General features: G+C 43.0%; 1 protein-coding gene across 12 annotated transcripts in view; it reads right to left on the reverse strand.

Moving 5' to 3' along the window:
* The window catches only part of myo3b (myosin IIIB), a 661,003-nt gene that overhangs the window by 40,991 nt on the left and 599,676 nt on the right, over positions 1 to 20,336 (reverse strand). For 10 of the 12 annotated variants that reach the window (XR_005944587.1, XM_041201000.1, XM_041200999.1 and 7 more), the window contains 3 exons: positions 4,098 to 4,207; positions 3,673 to 3,719; positions 3,301 to 3,448 (listed from right to left, as the gene is read on the reverse strand). The exons of 1 other annotated variant lie outside the window; for it this stretch is intronic. Coding sequence is in view for 10 of the 11 variants with exons in the window: in XM_041201000.1 (XP_041056934.1) it covers positions 3,316 to 3,448; positions 3,673 to 3,719; positions 4,098 to 4,207 (290 nt within the window). In the remaining variant the exon portion in view is untranslated. Of the gene's footprint in view, positions 1 to 2,845; positions 3,449 to 3,672; positions 3,720 to 4,097; positions 4,208 to 20,336 lie in introns of those variants that run through there. One more of the 12 variants, XM_041201006.1, reaches the window with a different exon arrangement.

Raw genomic sequence — 20,336 nt, forward strand, 5'->3', positions numbered from 1 at the left:
ACTTAATATTTTTTGCATTGTAAACAATAAAACAATTATCTTTTTTTCTGACAAAAATGGTTAATCAGCTTTAAGAAATTTAACATTAGTAAAAATGTTTGGTTACACACTTTCAAGCTGGCAACTACATTAGAAATTTCACAAATTGTTAACTACTTCAAAGCCATATTCCTTTTAACTGGCTGCAAGTCATCAGATTGGAAAAAAGCATCAAGCAACAAAAATAACTGATGAATTATGGACAAAGCACCATTAGCAGTGAATGAAGAAGCAAATTTATATATTAACAGGAACACACCATTTAATTTTGTGCTCACTAAGGTGAATGATATCAGTACTGGGCAAGAAAAATGGTTCTAAACCAGCCTCAAATAATATCAGACAATAAAATCAGGTAAAATGCACAGATGATCTCTCAAAAATAAATCTTGCTGTTTCAACTTTGGAAATTCCAAACATTAACTGAGTAAAGTGTCTAATTTACAGTTGTTGAGACAAAAACTGGTAATACATTATACAAGACCCCATTCATGTTGTTGGTTTCTGGAAGTTAGGGACATATGTAGGCTTCTGCAAACCAAATGTAAAATTGCTGGGACTCACTAAGAATAACAGCCAGAAAGACATGTGGTGGACTTCCTGGCCACTGGGTTGAGTGAGTCTTGCAGTTTTACATTTGGCTTGCAGGCAACTGTGCAAGTTCTATACTTCCAGGACTTTGACGGGGGCGGGGGAGGGGGATAATTTTACAACTCTCCCAGCAGGTATGTTTTTTGCAAGGGCATGTAAAATACATTGGCTGAGTAGACCACTGCCTCCCTGCCCACACCCGATCCAGTCTCCATAATATGTGGAGTGGGTAGTAAGGTTCCCATTAGCCTGCCCACTCTTTTAGTACTATTGTGGCCTTAAATGCCCAATTTAGGGGCAATTAAGGGCCTTAATCTGCCTGCACTGGCATAATATGCTGGGCAGTGGAAGGCAGGTGAGAGTGGGGAGGCTGTTTTTTCACCAAAGTTGGTAAAAGGGTGGGAAAGAAGGGTTGGCACATCCTTCAGGGTGCAGCATGTGCATCAGGGGAATCCTCCCTTAGACTGTATCTCCACTTTGGGCCTCCCTGCCTGGCCTCCAAAACCCATCCTCCACTCCCAGGGTGCCTGAATCCGCGCCCCCTCCCCCCCCTCCAACCCAAAAAGGCCCGTCTCTGGGATCCATGCTAAACTTGTCCCAGGGCCTTCTTGGAGTCCCAGCAGCACCAACTACTCTCTTCTGGTGCTGCTGGGACTGCAATCTGATCAGCCGGCGCTCTGGAGGTCAGGACTTCCCTCCACTGAGGGGTGGAAGTCCAACCTTCAGTGTATTATCACTGAACAACAGTCTTTTTAATGTCAGTTGGTTTGTGACCAACTTTTCTTCCAGGTTGGGGGTGTGGGGTGATGGCAGGGAGCTAACAGTATGCCCCCTGCCGAAAATTCAGCCCCTGGTGACAGTAAAGAACGAGAGAAAGAACTTGCAATTACATAGCATTGTTTACGCCTGGAAACCTAGAATTTCCATAACTGAAATAGAATCATTTGCGGGGTATCATCTCAGTGCATCTTTGAGGCCTCAAAGTGCTTAGAACCAAAAAATTATTTGAACTGTAGTCACTGTTGTCAAGTAGGAAAATGTAGTAGTTAATTTTTGCACAGAAATATCTCATAAACATTAATGAGATGAATGACCAGTTGATCTAGTTCAGTGGTGGTGGTTGGGAATAAATTGTGGCCAGAGCTCTGGGAAAACTTGCTGCTCTTCTTTGAAAAATTCCTATGGGTTTTGTTTACATCCGAACAGGCAAATAGGGCTTGACTTCATGTTTCTTCTGAAAATGATTAATTTAAGTCTCACCTGATACAACTTTGCTTCTAAAATGATCTAAAAATGGTTGATGTCAACAAAACACAAAAGTATTCTATTCCCTAATCTTGAAATATCTCACTTTGATGAGTCCAATTAAACTGTTAAAGTAAAAACCTATAAAGTAGCTAAATATCTTTTATTTATGCCGTTTCAAAATTAAAGAGAGTATGTCTAAAAAATGCACCAAAAATGGAAGTAAATGTGTAAATTGTAGAATAATCCTATGTTAGGAAGCAGTATGTATACCAGCTGCATTATTTCCAGTTATGCATTGGCTGTAGCAGGCACACATCATGACCTGGAGGCATCAAAGGACACCTGGATAGCCCATTTGTTACTCTGCAAGCCAACACCATAAATATAAGAGGCCTCCATGCTGTTGCCTGAGCCCACGCTGAGCTACTAGGGGAAATTTCCTTTAATGACAGGTGTGCAAGGTTGGATTTATTGTCTGCTGTAACTTCCACTGCCATTCTAAATAAACTATGATTTTTATTGCCTTTACTAATAGTAAATAATTAGTGACAACACAGAAATCTGGAGGATAAAAGAAATGCAGTTTTTCTTGCATCTTCATTTCACAAGCTTTTTTAATATTATCATGTTGAGAAATATTGAAACAATTTTCTACACAACTAAGGATAGTTTCTAATTTATTCACAGATTATTGAAGTTGTCTACTGGTCTTCACATTTTCTGATTAAATTTTTATGTTGAATGAGTGAAATTTTTCACCGAATATTATTTAATGCAAAGCCTGGTACAAATATAGAACCCTTTAGCACTCAAATTGTTAATAAATTAATGGTGGAATTGACTGAAAACTTGCAGATCGATACTGGGCATATTTTAATACTCGCAAGCAGAATTAAAACCCCATGGAGATGGACTTGAATGAAGCAACAAGAAGCAAGCAGAATTAAAAAAATCACTGTCAGAGCACTTCTTAGAAATAAGTTTTATTGTATAGTTTTTTCCTCCTTATAGAAAAAAATTAACAATGATTAATGAACTGTTTCTCAGGGATTATTGGACTCTTATTTCTGCTATTGTTTTTAAAAATTCCATTCAGACTGCATGTGCTTATTCCAATGCATGGTTTACAAAACCTGGCACTGAAAAAAATTACATATGGATATACGAATTAGGAACAGGAATAGGCCACTCGGCCCTTCAAGCCTGCTCCACCATTCAATAAGATCGTGGCTGATCTGATCTTAATCTCAACTTCACATTCCTGCCTACCCCCGATAACCTTTCACTCTCTTGCTTATCAAGAGTCTATCTACCTCTGCCTTAAAGATATTCAAGGAGTCTACCTTCCTTTGAGGAAGAGAATTTCAAAGTCAGAAATTGGCTGGTCAGATTTTACAGAGAAAAATAAAATCATTAAATTACCTATAGAGCCCACTTTCAGCTATGAGTAAAACCTGGTCCTCTTGGAATAGGAGGGGGAGGGTTCAATGAATCATCTTCCTCAGGGACAGGTTCAATACATGACAGTGATTTGTAATATTCATCTTCAATGTCCAGCACTTTGATTTGACTGTGATAAAGAAGGAAAAGGATGACTTATCAGCATGCATAACAAAGCTTTTCACATGTAAAGTACTATCTATTAACATGTCAATCACATAATTTTAAATAAAATAAAGGGTTTGTTTTGTGGAAAGTCTTTAATCTAATTTTTAGAAGTATAAAAATACAGAAATCTATAACACAATAGTTTGCTTTATTTACAGTTAGAAAGAACTGAGAGTATCTGTTTACCCAAGTTTTCTTGGCTTTCTTTTACTCTCTTGGTATTGTAGGATTCCCTGTGGAGAGGGCCAAGAACACACAGTCAACAGCAGAGCAGCAAGTCGTTAATTTTTAATTCAAAGTGATTTTGTGTTGAATGCAAGCAGATGCTGATAATATCAGAAGTCACAGCATAATTTTTTTGATCAAAGAGCTCAAGTGAGCCTGATGAAGCATGCATCTTGCTTGGCTTTGATAAACCACATCAATTATTCACCGTGACGGCAGACATCCTGACATGAAAGCAACAGATAAAGAGCATAAGCACATGTTCACGAAGACAGACAGAAGAAGAGCATGGGGGTGGGGCTGGAGAGGTTGGGGCAGGTATTTATAATGGTATTATCATCTGGACCCAAAGTCAGCAAAGAGCTTTATTGCTACTTTGAACTCACATTTAACTGGTTATAATACAGGCTGTCCTCAGGGCTGTTCAGCATTTTGGGCTGCTGCATTCGTCGACGAGGTATTCTTAACTGTTTTTGTTCAGTTTCCTTTCTTGATCCTAAAACATTAAATCACAATGTTAACTATACAATAATCCAAAGCCACATGCACTCGTCGACTGCTAATTTCTTCATCTATTTTCCTGTCCTCCACAGCTCATTATTCATTTAAATCCCCACTGTTAACACTTGCAGTGCTAAACAAGGATAACAGCATGGTTCCCAAGAAAAATGTTTTAAGATTTTGAGCACATAGCTAAACATGTTCCTGTATTTCTATAACAAAATCTTGATTGCAGCTAATTGCAAATTCTTTATTCCAAGCTTCCACCCACCATTTTTGTGTCATTTTCTTTCTCCTTTAGTCCTCATTCACACATTCTCTACCAGCTGCACCCGGATCTCTGTAATCAGCTGTTATGAGTGCTTACAACAGATAACTTGAACCCCAAGTTTCTTTTCCTCCAATTGAGAAATGTAAGCCTCTCTCCCATACGTATGTGTCCCCGACAACTTGACTGATAACGTATTTACATTATCAGGCTGCCACTGCATCAATAAAATGAACAAGCTGGCACCAGTGCTGATTTCGAATGATACAAGACTTACTAAAACAGGCAATGTCCCAGTAACATTGCTGTCACAAGTGGAAACAGACACGTTTTATGATCAGACGTGTTTAATGGCTCAGCCCACCCACATAGCAAACAATGTAGGAATACTCTAGTTAGTCTCCAACTCAGTCCTGGCACTACTTGGAGAAGACCAGGAAGTTCTCCTGGTATCCTGGCCAATACTCATCCCTCAACCAACATTGCTAAATTAGATTAGCTGGTCATTGCTGCAACCTTACTGTTTACAAACTGACTGTTGCATTTCCCTGCATTACAGCAGTGACAACACTTCAAAAGTAATTCATGGCTGTGATCTGCTTTGAGTTCATGAAAGGTGCTATAGAAATCCTATTTCTTTTTTTCTCTCTCTTATATATGAATGGCACCCATAGGAGTACAATTGTAAAACTTTTACTTGAATCAATCTTAAAATGGAACAAAGCTATAGGATTGAGAATTCAGTGCAGCAGGTGCCTGCACAAATGGATTTCACTGTATAGTTCAACAACTCACTACACCACCATGCCACAAATGAACACTCAACAAACAGGTTAACAGTTTAAATCACACATTTATTCAAAATTCAAAATATACGGCCGAAATTTGCTTTATGTGTTTTAAGTGTCAGCTTGGCTCAGCTTGCAGTGCTCTTGTCAGAAGGTTTAAGTTCCAACATACAACTTCAGCACATAAACTAGGTTGCGTAGTATCGAAGAAATGCTACATTGTTTCAGGTGCTGTCTTTTGGATGAGATGCTGACTGAGGCCTCCCTTTCCTGTGTGTGATTTAGGTGGGATTAAAGGATTCTACCGCACTATTTGAAGAGCAGGGAGTTATCCTTCTATAATTCAGCACAAAAGATTAATTTTATTTGATGGACTACTAAATTAGATATTGAGGGAATTTTATTCCACCAGGGCAGGTGGGAGAGTGGCAGGGTGGGAGGCAGGATGTTGGGGAGTGGGGGGGGGGGGGGGGGGGGGGGGTGGGGTTACATTTTGGAAAATCTGAAACCTGATCCCAAGCTGCCCTGAAGGTGCCTGCTTCCAGTTTGACCAGGGAGGGATGGGAGGCATGCCAATAACCTGCTCATGCGAGGCGGAGCAATAATTTAAATATGCTAATGAGTTTGTGTTTCTTATGTTTGACTAGATGTTACATTTAGCAGCTGTGGGGAAAAGGAGAAAACTATTCAAATCAGGTCCTGCTGTTAAATTTGGCTGGAATACACAATACCTGTACTTTCTGCATATGGCACACTGAAGCCGCTCTTGTAAAACTATAAGATGTAAGAGCAGAAGTAGGCCATTCGGCCCATCTAGCCTGCTCTGCCATTCAGTGAGATCATGGCTGATCTGATAATCCTCAACTCCACTTCCCTGCCTTTTCCCCATAATCCTTGATTCCCTTACTGATTAAAAATGTGTCTATCTCAGCCTTAAATATTCTTAATGACCCAGCTTCTATAGCCCTCTGCAGTAAAAAAATTCCTCAGATTAACTACCCTCTGGGGGAGAAATTCCTCCTCATCTCTGTTTTAAATGGGTGCCCCTTACTCTGAGATTATGCCCTCTGGTCCTAGACTCTCCCACAAGGGGAAACAACCTCTCAGCATCTACCCTATCAAGCCCCCGAAGAATCTTATATGTTTCAATAAGGTCATCTCTCATTCTTCTAAACTCCAATGAGTACAGGCTCAACCTACTCAACCTCGCCTCATAACAAAATCCCTCCATACCCAAAATCATCCAAGTGAACCTTCTCTGGATTGCCTCCAATGCCAGTATATCTTTCCTTAGATAAGGGGACCAAAACTGTTCACAGTATCCTAGGTGTGGTCTAACTAGTGCCTTGTATAGTTTTAGCAAGACTTCCCTTTTTTATACTCCATTCCCTTTGAAATAAACATTCCATTTGCCTTCCCTATTACCTGTTAGCTTTTTAGGATTAATGCACAAAAACCCACAAATCCCTCTGTGCTGCAGCCTTCTGCAGTCTTTCCCCATTTAAATAATATTCAGCTCCTCTATTCTTCCAGCCAAAGTGCATAATCTCACATTTTCCCACATTATATTCTTCAATTATTAACACATTATAGATCAAAGGAACAGTCCTTGCAACTCGGGTAACTTTCCAGGAATGGTTTAGGATTGTTTCAGGCAAATCTTCCTGGTCCACAAGGGAAGTGGAATAAAACCTTATCTTCTTTGGTATTTTCTGGCTCAGGTTCCTCTTCCTGTCAGGTTGGCCTTTTGGGAAAATTACAATGGTTTCCCTGTGCAGGGCTTTGGTAAAAGAACATTTGAACCCCAATGATATCATTGGAGATTAATCTGCATATTTAAAGAAGAATAGGCCAACTACTGGTATTTGTCTTTCCCAATGCGAGTCAAAAGAGTTGTAGAGTGCTAGGGAGGGACTGGAGGTGGTCCTCCACAGGTTTCCTAATTGGCAACCGCAGTGGAGAAAGCACTAAGATTAGTGGCCCACAAGTCACACAACACTGAATTATGTTATATAAAAGCAAAATACTGTGGATGCTGGTAATTGAAATAAAGACAGAAAATGCTGGAAATATTCAGCAGGTCAGGCAACATCTGTGGAGAGAAAAAATAGAGTTAACAGGCAGAGGGGCGGGGGGGTGGTGGTTGCATAATGGTGTTGCTGGACTAGTAATCCAGAGACCCTGGGCAATACTCTGGGGACCCAGGTTCGAATCCCACCACAGCAGATGGTGGGATTTGAATCCAATAGAGATCATTATCTAATGATGACCATGATTGTTGTAAAAACCCATCTGGTTCACTAATGTCCTTTAGGGAAGGAAATCTGCCTTCCTTACCTGGTCTGGCCTACATGTAACTCCAGACCCACATGTGGTTGACTCTTAAATGCCCTCTGAACAAGGGCAATAAGGGATGAGCAATAAATGCTGGCCTGGCCAGTGACACCCACATCCCATGAATGAATTTTTAAATGGGGGGGGGGGGGCCTGACGTCCATCACCAAATCTGGTAGCACCCCCACTGACCCAACTCTGGGAATCCGAGGTAATTAAGTCCATAATTGGCAGCATTTGCCTGTGTATCTTATTACATGGGCAATACCTTCTGTGAGCTTGACCCTTCTGCTGATTCCCTCTCCATTGCACCTTTCTCCCTCTCCTTTATGACCTATGGGCAATTTACAGCTATGTGGATGAATATGGGCATGTTGGATGATAAGTGAGTACAAGTATCTCTCTGAAGTTTAAATAATCTTGCATGGATTAAGTAGTTGCTATGGTAGATTTCTTCCTTAGCAACAAATATGAAAAATAACTTAAGATTTATGTATGAGTGCACCATAAGATAATTCCGCATCTCAGATGTCCTTAGTGATCCTTCTTTTGACACTTCTTACACTACCTGTGTTTAAAATTTAGCAGCATGGTGACATGTCAACATTGCTTGCAAAAAGAAAGTCCATAGAATTTTTATGTTTTTCACTCTTTTGGTAATTTCTTAGTAACATTCAATTTTCAGCCTTAAGAACATGCAGTTTTTACTTCAGAAACGTATTTTAAACATACTTACACTGGTTCTAGGTATTTCCCAAATGGGACTACAGAATTCAAACAAGAAAATAGGCATCAGCCCACAATCTATGATCTGCTGGTCTCTCCCCAGTAGGCTGTTGCTGCATCATGCTCATTTGTCTGAGGTTCAATCTAAGGCAGCCATGGCACCACCCAAAAACAGAATTACCTGGAAAAACTCAGCAGGTCTGGCAGCATCGGCGGAGAAGAAAAGAGTTGACGTTTTGAATCCTCATGACCCTTCGACAGAACTTGAGTTCGAGTCCAAGAAAGAGTTGAAATATAAGCTGGTTTAAGGTGTGTGTGTGGGGGGCGGAGAGAGAGAGAGAGAGAGAGAGGTGGAGTGGGGGTGTGGTTGTAGGGACAAACAAGCAGTGATAGAAGCAGATCATCAAAAGATGTCAACGACAATAGTACAAAAGAACACATAGGTGTTAAAGTTAAAGTTGGTGATATTATCTAAACGAATGTGCTAATTAAGAATGGATGGTAGGGCACTCAAGGTATAGCTCTAGTGGGGGTGGGGAGAGCATAAAAGATGTAAAAAAAAAATAAATAATTTTTTTTTTCTTTTTCTTTTTATAATGGAAATAGGTGGGAAAAGAAAAATCTATATAATTTATTGGAAAAAAAGAAAAGGAAGGGGGAAACAGAAAGAGGGTGGGGTGGGGGAGGGAGCTCACGACCTAAAGTTGTTGAATTCAATATTCAGTCCGGATGGCTGTAAAGTGCCTAGTCGGAAGATGAGGTGTTGTTCCTCCAGTTTGCGTTGGGCTTCACTGGAACAATGCAGCAAGCCAAGGACAGACATGTGGGCAAGAGACCAGGGTGGAGTGTTAAAAAGGCAAGCGACAGGGAGGTTTGTGTCATTCTTGCTGACAGACCGCAGGTGTTCTGCAAAGCGGTCGCCCAGTTTACGTTTGGTCTCTCCAATGTAGAGGAGACCACGTTGGGAGCAACGAATGCAGTAGACTAAGTTGGGGCAAATGCAAGTGAAATGCTGCTTCACTTGGAAGGAGTGTTTGGGTCCTTGGACGGTGAGGAGAGAGGAAGTGAAGGGGCAGGTATTGCATCTTTTGCGTGGGCATGGGGTGGTGCCATAGGAGGGGGTTGAGGAGTAGGGGGTGATGGAGGAGTGGACCAGGGTGTCCCGGAGGGAGCGATCCCTACGGAATGCCGATAGCGGGGGTGAAGGGAAGATGTGTTTGGTGGTGGCATCATGCTGGAGTTGGCGGAAATGGCGGAGGATGATCCTTTGAATGCGGAGGCTGGTGGGGTGATAAGTGAGGACAAGGGGGACCCTATCATGTTTCTGGGAGGGAGGAGAAGGCGTGAGGGCGGATGCGCGGGAGATGGGCCGGACACGGTTGAGGGCCCTGTCAACGACCGTGGGTGGAAAACCTCAGTTAAGGAAGAAGGAGGACGTGTCAGAGGAACTGTTTTTGAAGGTAGCATCATTGGAACAGATGCGACGGAGGCGAAGGAACTGAGAGAATGGGATGGAGTCCTTACAGGAAGCGGGTGTGAGGAGCTGTAGTCGAGATAGCTGTGGGAGTCGATGGGTTTGTAATGGATATTGGTGGACAGTTTATTACCAGAGATTGAGACAGAGAGGTCAAGGAAGGGAAGGGAAGTGTCAGAGATGGACCACGTGAAAATGATGGAGGGGTGGAGATTGGAAGCAAAATTAATAAATTTTTCCAAGTCCCGACGAGAGCATGAAGCGGCACCGAAGTAATCATCGATGTACCGGAGAAAGAGTTGTGGAAGGGGGCCGGAGTAGGACTGCAACAAGGAATGTTCCACATACCCCATAAAGAGACAGGCATAGCTGGGGCCCATGCGGGTACCCATAGCCACACCTTTTATTTGGAGGAAGTGAGAGGAGTTGAAGGAGAAATTGTTCAGCGTGAGAACAAGTTCAGCCAGACGGAGGAGAGTAGTGGTGGATGGGGATTGTTCGGGCCTCTGTTCGAGGAAGAAGCTAAGGGCCCTCAGACCATCCTGGTGGGGGATGGAAGTGTAGAGGGATTGGACGTCCATGTTGAAGAGGAAGCGGTTGGGGCCAGGGAACTGGAAATTGTTGATGTGACGTAAGGTGTCAGAAGAATCACGGATGTAGGTGGGAAGGGACTGGACAAGGGGAGAGAGAAGGGAGTCAAGATAACGAGAAATGAGTTCTGTGGGGCAGGAGCAAGCTGACACGATCGGTCTACCGGGGCAGTTCTGTTTGTGGATTTTGAGTAGGAGATAGAAGCAGGCCGTCCGAGGTTGGGCGACTATCAGGTTGGAAGCTGTGGGAGGGAGATCCCCAGAGGAGATGAGGTCAGTGACAGTCCTGGAAACAATGGCTTGATGTTCAGTGGTGGGGTCATGGTCCAGGGAGAGGTAGGAGGAAGTGTCTGCGAGTTGATGCTCAGCCTCCGCGAGGTAGAGGTCAGTGCGCCAGACAACAACAGCACCACCCTTGTCAGCGGGTTTGATGACAATGTCAGGGTTGGACCTGAGAGAATGGAGTGCAGTAAGTTCAGAGAGAGACTGGTTAGAATGGGTGAGAGGAGCAGAGAAATTGAGACGACTAAGGTCGCGCCGACAGTTCTCAATGAAAAGATCAAGAGAAGGTAAGAATCCAGAGGGAGGGGTCCAGGTGGAGGGAGAATATTGGAGATGGGTAAAAGGATCCGTTGAACTGGGAGAGGACTCCTGCCCAAAGAAGTGAGCCCGGAGACGAAGACAGCGGAAGAAGAGTTCAGCATCATGCCGAGCCCGAAATTCATTGAGGTGAGGGCGTAAGGGTATGAAACTAAGTCCTTTGCTGAGCACTGAACGTTCAGCATCGGAGAGGGGAAGGTCAGGGGGTATAGTGAATACACGGCTGGGGTTGGGATTGGAAGATGGGGTGGGGACGGAGGGACAGGCCGGGGTGGAGGGTCCTAGATGGGTGTTGGTGTCGATGAGTTGTTGGAGCTTGCGTTCCTTAGCACTTGAGAGAAAGAGAAAAAGTTTCTTGTTGAGGCGTCGGATGAGCCGAAGGATAAAATGAAACTGGGGGCACGCGCAGCTTTGAAAAAGGGTACTGCGGTGCTGCTGGAGGGAGAGGTCGAGTGTGTTCATATGGTGGTGCATGGCACTGAGTGTGGATTTCAGAATGTGATGGGAACAGCAGTCCGAGAAACGTTTTATGTCCCGGAGATACCTGTAATCCTGGGTGGGTTCGAAACATGAGGGGTGGAATTTCAGTTGAAATCCACGTGGGGTAAGTCGGAGATGGAGACAGTCACTGAGAAAGGAGATGTGGCTGTGAAAGCGGGTTTTAGTAAACACCTTGTCAAACACCAGGAGGGAAATGGAAAGCAAGGAAGGTGAGCAGGGCAAAAGAGAGATACGGAAATCTTGTCGCAGAGAGGAACAGAACTTCTTCAAGGAGGTAGGCATTTCTTGAAGAGCAGTGGCAGTCAATTAAACTTTCAACACACCTCTTCCCAGTGGTAGGTAAAACAACAGCTGTGAGTACTGACTATTTATTTCAGTTGTTTGCCCGGCTTTTAATGCACCCCATAAATTGATGTTCTCCTCTCACCTTGGATTCAATGCTGTCTTCCAGGAAGCCCAGGAAACCCATGCATGCACTATGAAATTTAAATGTTGGTTAAATACTGCGACAATTTAGTGATTAAAATTTTCAAATCACTAACCCATCTCTCTGGTGGGATTATGGACACACAGCCAAACTCATCCCAGAGTTAAACCCAGAGGGTGCCCATTGGGAGCAGCTTCCGAATGCACTGATATTTTTGACAACTTTAACCCCCATTCCCATCTGGACATTCTCAATGTCAAAATACCCTAAAAGTCTGCAAAAACTGTTTTCCCATTTATAGTCACAGTTCACATAAGGGAAAAATACTCTCAATTGTGTGCTTGGGTTCATATAAATTTACAGAAGTTGGTGCAAGTGACATGTCTACACTACTATTGAGATAGAAAACTGTCCAAGGCACTTCACAGAGTTGTAATTGGAGGAAAATGAATGCCGTACTGTAATAAAGAACTATTGGAGTGGAAGGACAGGTGACCAAAAGTTTGGTCATAAAGGTAAGGAGGGATTTAAAGGAGAAGGGGGGTGAAGAAACTAAAGAGTCTAGGAAGGAAATTCTTGAGCGTAGGGCCAAGAAGGCAGAAATTATAGCAACCAATGTGGTGTAAAGGAGGCAAAAGGTCAAAGTTGAAGCACTGAAGATTTCTGGGCAGCAGTGGGGGTTGGGGGTTGGGTGGTGTCATCGGGCTGGAGGAAGCTAAAGAGATAGAAATGGACAAGGTTATGAAGGGATTTAAACACGAGGATCAAAATCTTAAATTAGAGGCATTGTAGAGACTGAGAACTAATGCAGGTCAGCAAGGACAGAAGTGATAGATGAGTAATAGACTTGTCGTGGGATTGGATCAGGCAACAGATTTTTAGAGAAGCTGAAGTTTAAAGTGTGGAGGATGGGAGGTGAGTCAGGAGAGTATTTGAATAAGGTCACAAACAGGCTCCTACAACTATTTTCATCAAATATTACTTTAACCAATGTAAGACCTGTAACGCTGCCCTAAGCTGCATTTTTTGTCAACTTAGTATTTGATGTAAGGAGAAACCCAGCAACTTTGTTAAAACTCTGCAAACCAAACTACTGAGAAATCCAGAAAAACTGGAGTTTTATTGAGGTGATGTGTGATGAAAAAATCTCTTCCAATGTGTCATGCCCCAATTAACTTCAGAGAGAGTTTAACTGTAAACTGGTATCATCCAAATTTAAGGAAGCCAGGTTACTGTTGGAGTCTAACCAGCTAAACCTGCAGTTTACTAGCTCAGAACGCTACTAAAATTCTCACTGCTTATTCAGCCAGGACCTTTTGACCAGTTAAAAACTTTGGCATGAAAAATTACCGGAAACTAGAGGGAATAATCCCAGTTCCCAGCCCTAACTTGTCTTCCAGAGTTCTCTTGATTCAGGCGCCATTGGTTTAGATTGGACAATGTGTATGTAACCCTACTCTTTAAGAAAAGTGAGAAAGGGAAATCAGGGGCAGAATTTTGACCTCAGCGGGGATGGGCGGTGGCAGTCGGGAAGCCGACTGCTGTCCGTGATCGAGGTTGGAAGGCAATTTCACGCTGGCAGGCCAATTAAGGTTCGCCCAGCGTGAAACACGAGCAGCAGCACTCATCACAGCCTGTGTGAGGAGGCAGGGGGTAGGGCAAGTGGGGTGAGCGCGAACTTCATGCATGTACGCAAGTTGCTTCAGAACCTCCCTGAGGCACAGAGCTGCCTCAGGGAGATGAAGATTTTCAAAGAAAAAAATAAAGGTTTGAAAAATGTTATAAAACATGTCCCCCCATGTGACATGTTATAAGTGAAATTTAAAAAAAAATATTTTATTTTTATTTGATGTTGGAAACCTCATCCCGCCTGTGGATGAGGTTTCCAGAAAAATGCAAAGGCCGCTTGGCTTTATCGACTGCCCACCCAACGTAAGGTTGGATGGGCAGCAAAAAATTTAAGTTAATTGATACTTCAATGGCCTTAACAGGCTTCTTAGTTGTCGGCGGGCGCGTTGTTGATTCCTGCGTGCGCCCGTTGACTGAACTATCGCATGATTGTGCATTGATGTCGGGACACTTGCCCAACATCAACCCACGTCATTTTGATGCTTGAGTGGGTCGGGTGCCCACCGCCTGCTGAGGTGAAAATTCTGCCCCAGAAATTTATAGACCAGTTAGCCTAAAAACTGTTGTTGGGAAACAACTAGAGTCTATAATTAAGGAAGGTGTGATTGAACATCTTGAAAATTTTCAGCTGATCAGGAAGAAACAGCATGGATTTGTAAAAGATAGGTCATGACTGACAAATCTAATTCAATTTTATGAGGAGGTACCTAAAGTAGTGGACAAGGGAATGTTCATGGATGTTATTTATATGGGCTTGCAGAAGATATTTGATAAAGTTCCATATAGAAGACTGTTAACTAAAGTTGATGCTCATGGAATTGAAGGCACATTCTTGAGCTGGTTAGGAAATTAGCTAAGCCGCATCAGAAGGAGAGTAGAGATACTAGATAGGTACTCTAATTGCCTGGAAACCACCGGTGCTGTCCCGCAAGGATCTGTGTTGGGGCCTCAATTACTCGTCATATTTATTATGACTTAGATGATGAGTTAGAAAGCCAAATATCCAAATTACTAATTGTATAGAGATAGGTTATATTGTCAGCAGTGTAGATGGAAAGAAATATTGATAGGTTAAATGGATGTGCAAAATTGTGGAAATGGGTTTCAATGTAGGCAAATGTGAGAATACTCACTTTGGACTTAAAAAGGACAGACTTGGGTGCTTTCTAAATCATGAAAAGATAGAAATAGTGGAGGTGCAAAGAGATTTGAGGGTCCTTGTGCATAGATCATTAAAATATCATGAATAGGTATAGAAAATAATCAAAAGATCTAATGGAATGTTAGCCTTCTATGTAGAGGACCAGAATACAAGGGGCAAGAAAACATGCTTCAGCTACACAAAGCCCTGGTTAGACCACATCTGGGGTACTGAAAGTAGTTCTGGGCGCGACACTTCGGGAAGGATATATTGGTCTTGGAGGGAGTGCAGTGTAGTTTTACCAGAATGATACCAGGGCCTGAATCTTCTGGTTGGTGTGCGCAGGTGGGCCCTGCTAGCCAATGCGTAAAATGACACACGGTGACATCGGGATGCACACCCGACGTCACTGCGTATCATTCTGATCTTCAGTTTGGCAGGCGTGCACCGGAATTGGCTGCGCGCCCACCGAACTGTCAAAGGCCTATTAAGGCCATTTAAAAACCAATTTAAATCAATAACAGGACTGCCCGTCCAGCCGTAAGGTTGGCAGGCAGGTGAAGAGCCCAGGCGGCCTTTGTATTTCTCATGAAGCCTCATCCACGGGCGGGATGAGGTTTCATGAAGGCTTTGTAAATTAAATAAAAACTTTTATTGATAAACATAAACATGTCCCAGCTCATGTGACACTGTCACATGAGGGGACATGTCTGAGCAATTTTTAAAATTTTTTTTTCCACTTTTGAGAATGAAATTAATCTCCGAGGCAGCTCCGTGCTCAGGGAGATTTCTGCGCTCTTTGAGATTGCTTGTTCAACATTCAGCACTGGATGAGCAGGAATTTCCTCCAATTAAATAATGAGAAGACCAAAGCCAATATCTTTGTTTCCTGCTACAAACTCTGTTCCCTTGCCACCAATATTATCTGTCTCGCTTGCAAGTCTCTCAGGTTGAGTCAGGTTGTATGCAACCTCGGTGTCATATTTGACCCAAAAATATGCTGCTGACCACATACCTGTGCCATCACTAAAACCGTCCATTTCTACCTCTATAACATTGCCTGACTCCATCCCTGCATCAGCTCATTTGCTTTTAAAGCCCTTATCTATGCCTTCATTACCTCTTGGCTTGACTATCCCAACACAACCCTGGCCATTCTCCCACTTTCTACCCTCCTACTTGAAGTCATCCAAAACTCTGATGCTCCTGTCCTACTTCGCACCGTCTCATTTACCCATCATCCCTGTCCTCACTGACCAACATTGGATCCTGCTTGATTAACATCTCAGTTTTCAAATTCTCATCCTTGTTTTCAAATCAGTCCGTGGCCCCTCCCCACCCATCAGTAGTCTTCTCCAGCCCCACAACTCTCCGAGATATCGGCCCTCCTCTGATTCTGGCCTCTTGAGCATCCCCAGTTTTAATCGCTCCATCATTGGTGGCCATGCCTTCAACCGGCAAAGAATTCTGGAATCTCTGAAATTTGCTCCCTACACCTCTCCACCTCTCCTCCTATCTTACCTCCTTTAAAGTGTCCCTTAAAACCTACCTCTTACACCAAGCTTTTGGTCATCTGTCCTAATGTCTCTTTATGTGGCTGCATGTCAAATTTTGCTTTATAGCATTCCTCTGAAGCAATTAGGGGGATTTTATTACATTAGAAACATTATGTAAATACAGGCGGTTGTTGTTGCTATTGCCTACTTCTTAATGATAGCCTGCACCTCTTAAGGAGAAGTGCACTGTAGCTGGAACAGATGCCGGGATTTGTGCAGGAAATAAATCTGTCCTGCAGAACAGTGAGAAATGCTACAACATGGGAAAAACAGAGCTCTAAGGCTTTTGGTGAAGGAGGTAGAAGGGAGGAGAGATGTCCTGTATCCAGAAGGGGTCAGGAGGCCCTCCAGACACATGGTCAAAAGGCAGTGGGAGCACATAGGCATGAAGGTCATTTCCAGGGGCTTAGTCCTGATGACCTGGATGTAGTACCGCAAGATGTTCAATGACATCACTTGGGTGGTCAAGGTCACTGAAAGCATCTTCCCAAATGTCATACCCTACCACTTGCACCACTAGCCTCACACATTGCTCAATTCACCACATTCCCATCATTCACCTACCAATAATCTCTAATAATCAGGACTCACACCTAATGTTCATATGCTTCCCATGATCCTCACAACACTTAACAGGGCCAGGACGAGAAGTCATAAGCCCCGGTGCTTCTCCTGTTTCTGGGCCCTCAGATGTGTCTGTGCAACAGAACTTTTAAGAGACCAGAGAATAGAGTGAATGGTTCACAATTGTATCTGTTTCGTGATCAGCAAGACTGAAGACTGCTGATTGCTGCCTTTCACTGCAATATATTGTCGATTTCCACAATACAACATGACTTTATCACAATATTTCAATACCTCAAAAAAACTCATAAAAAGCACTAAGATAGAGGGGCATAATAGGTAAGTAGACAAAAGGACAAGATTGAAGTCTGTGGAAAAGACTCTTGAGAATCATGTGCAGTGTAAAACAGGTTACTGATTCACTATGAGCCTGTTATGCATTCCTGTCCTGGCAACTTCACCTCACAAAGCCCGCTCACAGGAAACTTCTATTAGCAACAAAATAAACAGAGCTCCAGCCATGATTCCACCCTCTGTTCGCAAGACAATTATGGATGACAAAGGCCATCTAACCCAACTCATCTCATCCATCCCAGAATGACATACGAACACATGTGTTAGGAACAGGAGTAGGACATTCGACCCCTTGAGCCTGCTCCACTATTTGATAACATTGCCTACATTATACCAATAACTACAACCCGAAAGTACTTAATTGGCCGTAAAGTGATTTGGGACATTGTGAAAGGTGCCGTACAAATGTAGGGGCAACATTTTCCCCCCATCGAGGGGGACATGCGGGAGTGGGTGGGTTCCAGATTGGTGCTCCCAGTTGGGGACGCGTTGCCATTTTACGTGGGTGGGCCAATTAAGGCCCACCCAGCGTGACGTCCGCTCGGAAGCGCTGTGTACTCCCTGTGCAGGCGGTGGGGGGGGTGGTGGGGGGGGGATTCCCTGAGCCAGGAGTGTGCTCTTTCACGCATGCACATGAAAGAGTGCACAGATCTCCCTGAGGCTAAGTGCAGCCTCATGGAGATCGCTGGAAGTTGCAAAAATTTTTGGAAGCGTACAAAAAAATCCCAACATGTCCTCTCAAGTGACACTGTCACATGAGCTGGGACATGTCAATTTCTTTTATTTCAACATTTTACAAACATTTTAAATCCCTCATGAAACCTCATCCCGCCCATGGATGAGATTTCATGTTTTTTCAGAAGCCCGCTAGGGCTCCCGGCCTGCCCACTAACCTTAAGGTTGGACAGGCAGGTCCATTGATTAGTTGAATTACTTTATTAATGGCCTTAAGTGGCTGTTGACAGTTAGCAGGCGCGCAGCCGACTTGGCTCCCTGCCCGCAGACCTGAAAATTTAAATGACACGGGGTGATGTTGGGACGCCCGCCCGATGTCACCCCGCGTCATTTTATGTGTTGGCGAGTGGGGCCCGCCCCCGCTTGCTGACCGGAAGATGCAGCCCAGGTTTTATCTTTCTTTCATCACATCTGCATGTAGCCGGCAAAGTGACTGTTCAATGGTGAAATTGGAGGCCCAATGCTGATTGTTTAAGCATAATTAATCACAGGGTAATCAACTGATATTAGGAAAGTGGCTACAAAGAAATCACTACATTTACAAAAACAATTCTACTTTGTAGCTAATCTCCCCAACACCCCAACGATTGTAACAGATGAGAAAATGTCATTGCCCAATGGTAATCAATCTCAGAGAGATTAATTCATTTTGGAAAGCCACAACTAAATCATGGATGAGTTCAGGATAAATGGTTTGTTATGTGACCACATTGGCTTGCCCCTTCCTTCAATGCAACAGCACATTGCTGCTTTGAAAGATTGTCTCCTCCTAGAGTAGCCGTCTGTGAGTGGTTGAAAAAGCCATTAGCAGCGACTCTGTTTTATGTTAATGACCTGTCCACAGGATTAGGGATGGGGCAGCACTGAGCAGACTGGCAGCCAGCAATGCAGTGGCCGTGGAGATTTTCCAAGTTCCCACAAATATTTGGCTTGTAATTTGGAGGCGAGCCTTAAGTACAAGACTATATTTCATATGGGTAGATTTGGAGACATTACTGAAATTCAAACAAAATTATCAAATCTTAAGGTAAGGAGGACTAACACTAAGCACCTGGGAAGTCTTGTCAACATGTGCCTGGTGAGTTTGAATATAGTTAATAGAGGAACTGTGAATCAAGCTGATTCTGATTTAAGTGGATCAATGTATACCAATGTAAGGCAAAGATATTTAGCACTCCTCAAACAACTCAAAAACGAAAAAATCTTAAGGCCATGAAGGAAAATGGCACAGAATTAAGGCCAGATTCAAAAGGCCATCAAAACGACAAATACAATTTTAAAATTGATTATTGAAAAAGAAATAATGAACAATAATAAAATGTTTATTCATTTCAAAGAGAAAAAGAAACGCAAGTGATGGAATGCAACTACTGAAAGTGGGAAAGGTGAGAGCATGACAATTGATACGGAATAGGTAGCAAAAGTTCTCAACAGGTTTTCTGCCTCCGTTTTCACCAAGGAAGAGACAGTAACTTATTTTCTCTGCAAAGGGAGCTAAAGAGAATTGCAGAAGTAGGCTTTGACACTATTCACTTTGCAAGCATACTTAGAATACTGTGTTCACTTCCGATCATCATGGTACAAAAATGATATTGCAGATATTGAAAGCTTACAGAACAGAGAAAGCAGAATGAAGGGATGCAGGGATTGGATTATGAGGAGCGATTATAAAAATTGGGCATGTTCTCACTGGAAAGCAAAGCTTGTTGTTTTTCAGATTGCTGTTTTTAGGATTTTAAAGAGACTAGGGAGGTTAAATTGGATAGTCCCCCAAGAAGGAGGGGGTGGCAAATCACAACACATGATTAACCCAAACTGGTTCGACATAATGCGGGAAACAAGTCAACTTTCTGCATGCAGGCAGTGCTAACTGCACTGTTCCTTGGCTGCACTTATCTGCAAGAGCTCAACATGGTTACTTCCTGGCACTATTTGGTTTGGAGCTTCATTAAGATATTTTAAAAAAGGAAGCCACCTACGGGGAATGCATTGGTCACCCACCGACACACACACCACCCCACTACCCCCACACAGCCAGCTCTATTTTGTCTCTGTTAAAACCAGTAGTGGACAGTTAGTTAGAGTTACATTGATGCAGGTTTGAGATTGTTGTCATTTTAACATCCGACCCCACCCAAACCCACAGGTTTTGGGGGTTAAAATCCTCCCCAATATTTCAGTGAATAAATAGTCCTTTGGGAATGTTGGAAGCAGTTCGTATTGATTCATTAAAATGCAAATTGGATAGATTTTGTTCAGAAAGTAATATTTGGGAGAAAGATTATAAGTAATTAGGGCAGTACATTGTGGTAAGTGTTGCATGCCTGGGTGGAACACTTTGGACCTATGATTTTCAAAGGTGTCCATCACTGGCTTTTCCTCATGTCAAATCTGAGTCTGCTTTAGTTTAACTGAGAGAGTTGATTGCTTTGATTTG

Source organism: Carcharodon carcharias, chromosome 12 (assembly GCF_017639515.1).
Source record: "Carcharodon carcharias isolate sCarCar2 chromosome 12, sCarCar2.pri, whole genome shotgun sequence".
Lineage (NCBI taxonomy): Eukaryota > Metazoa > Chordata > Chondrichthyes > Lamniformes > Lamnidae > Carcharodon > Carcharodon carcharias.